We start from the raw sequence: 2056 nt of genomic DNA on the forward strand, positions 1-2056 counted from the left end.
CTGGTTTGAGTAACACGTTAGCTGGAGGATTTAGGGCTTTTGGCATGCTTTATATATATATATAATAATATATATATATCATATATAATAATCTCAATGAGGGAGTGTTTAGGCAGAGCTACATTTGGCAGGCTGTTATGATTATTAGTAGTGCTTGCGTACAGAATTATTCACTTTGGGGCGATTTTTATGCAGTGCTTACTAATCTTCAGCCTGGCTTATGAAAAGACATCATGGAAGGCATTCAGAGATCAGAAAAAAAGATGCATCTACCCTTTTAAATCAAGACACAACCAAGCTGTATAAGCAAATAAATAGACCATACTAGACTTGACTCATGGGCAGTTATTGAAGGGTGAAGATGCCGTAAAATCTTTTTGGTCTGCCCAATTTTAAGTGTTATTTTAAATGTTATGAGACAGCAATTTTTTACCAAGACAAGCTTTTATGAACTTATTTATGGACCCAGAAAAACATTTACAATTTTTATCACAAGTACATTTAAAGAATCTTTTCTAGAATCGTGCTCATTCTTGTCAAATTTTATAAAAGGTTTGTTTTTATTATATTGTGCTTGTTATTATGCTATTGAATGTTTAATTTGTATCTGCCATGTGATATCTGATGAAGCTAATATTGCAATACATTTAAATACAACAAAAGAGATCAGACAAAAGTGTGTGTTTTATAGGGATAGTTTCATAATTTACTCACCCCTGGTGTTGTTCCAAACTTGCTTTCTTCTTTGCGACACCAAAGGAAATGTTTAGTCAATTTTATTAGTATTTTCATAAGTGTTTATTTTTTTACCATATTCATTTGTTTCAAAGCAGCTTTACAGAAAATGATGATATTAATGTTTATAATGTTTTGATGTCTTCATTGCTTATAGACACATTTAGCAGATTAGAGCTGGGTGATAATGTAGTTTACATTTTGTATAGATGTAAATCAAGAAGTTGAGATTTGCTATATAGTATATATCACTTCACGTGAGTATACTGTATGTATGCAAATAAAGTTGGATATACATATGTATTCAACTTTATATATATAGAGCTGTGTGATAATGTTTAACAGAATGTTCAAGTTGTTTTGTTTAATAAAATTAAAGTGGATAGAGGAACCAGGAGCTCTCAAGACAAAAAACAAAACAAAAAAAAACACATTAAAAAACATCATAGAAGTCATCCATAAGGCTTGTTTGCTGTATCGCAATTCTTCCGAAGCAGTACAAGGAACATTTTGAAATAATGAGGTTTAAGTCATTATTTCTGTTAATATACCACTGTCATTATATGGAAAACAGAGGCTTTGACATTCTGCATAAATAACTACTTGTGTTTTTAATTTTTCATTTATTATTTTTCATCTCTTTAATCCTTTTGTCCCCAAGAACCAAGAAATGAACGAAATATCACAGATATTACCCTGGCCAACAGGGTTTTTTTTTTTTTTAAGAAGTGGAGTATACTAAATAATTTTCAAAAGTAAAATGAAAGTTGTTCACATTTTCTGAGAGAACTATGGTACTGTACTTTGTTTTTGGTATAAAGATTGTTTATGCATGAGAACTCAAGAAGATGTTCTGTTTCACAGCTTATATCCACTCCAACCAGATCATGGGCTGGGGAGAGAAAGCCATTGAGATCCGCTCTGTTGAAACGGGCCACCTGGACGGTGTTTTCATGCACAAGCGAGCTCAGCAAGGACAGTCTGGCGCTTCTGACTCCACATTTTCTGAGAGAACTATGGTACTGTACTTTGTTTTTGGTATAAAGATTGTTTATGCATGAGAACTCAAGAAGATGTTCTGTTTCACAGCTTATATCCACTCCAACCAGATCATGGGCTGGGGAGAGAAAGCCATTGAGATCCGCTCTGTTGAAACGGGCCACCTGGATGGTGTTTTCATGCACAAGAGAGCTCAGAGGCTTAAGTTCCTCTGTGAGAGGAATGACAAGGTTAGACTCTTATTGTTGTAGATAGGCATGGGCCGATTACCGGTTTCAAGGTATACCGCGATTTGAAAATTTCACGGTTTCAAAACCGCTAA

General features: G+C 34.0%; 1 protein-coding gene and 1 long non-coding RNA gene across 2 annotated transcripts in view; one reads left to right on the forward strand and one right to left on the reverse strand.

The window, feature by feature from the left end:
• The window catches only part of LOC107680235 (TRAF2 and NCK-interacting protein kinase-like), a 67983-nt gene that overhangs the window by 63464 nt on the left and 2463 nt on the right, over positions 1–2056 (forward strand). The window contains exon 30 of the mRNA XM_016476038.1: positions 1825–1964. Coding sequence (XP_016331524.1) covers positions 1825–1964 — 140 coding nt within the window. The remainder of the gene's footprint in view (positions 1–1824; positions 1965–2056) is intronic.
• LOC107680236 (uncharacterized) lies at positions 1599–1961 on the reverse strand. Its single transcript, XR_001633131.1, has 2 exons — positions 1899–1961; positions 1599–1673 (listed from the first exon to the last, which is right to left on the reverse strand). It is a non-coding gene; the product is annotated as an uncharacterized LOC107680236 (long non-coding RNA).

Source organism: Sinocyclocheilus anshuiensis, unplaced genomic scaffold (genome assembly GCF_001515605.1).
Source record: "Sinocyclocheilus anshuiensis isolate Anshui unplaced genomic scaffold, SAMN03320099.WGS_v1.1 scaffold821, whole genome shotgun sequence".
Taxonomy (NCBI): Eukaryota; Metazoa; Chordata; class Actinopteri; order Cypriniformes; family Cyprinidae; genus Sinocyclocheilus; species Sinocyclocheilus anshuiensis.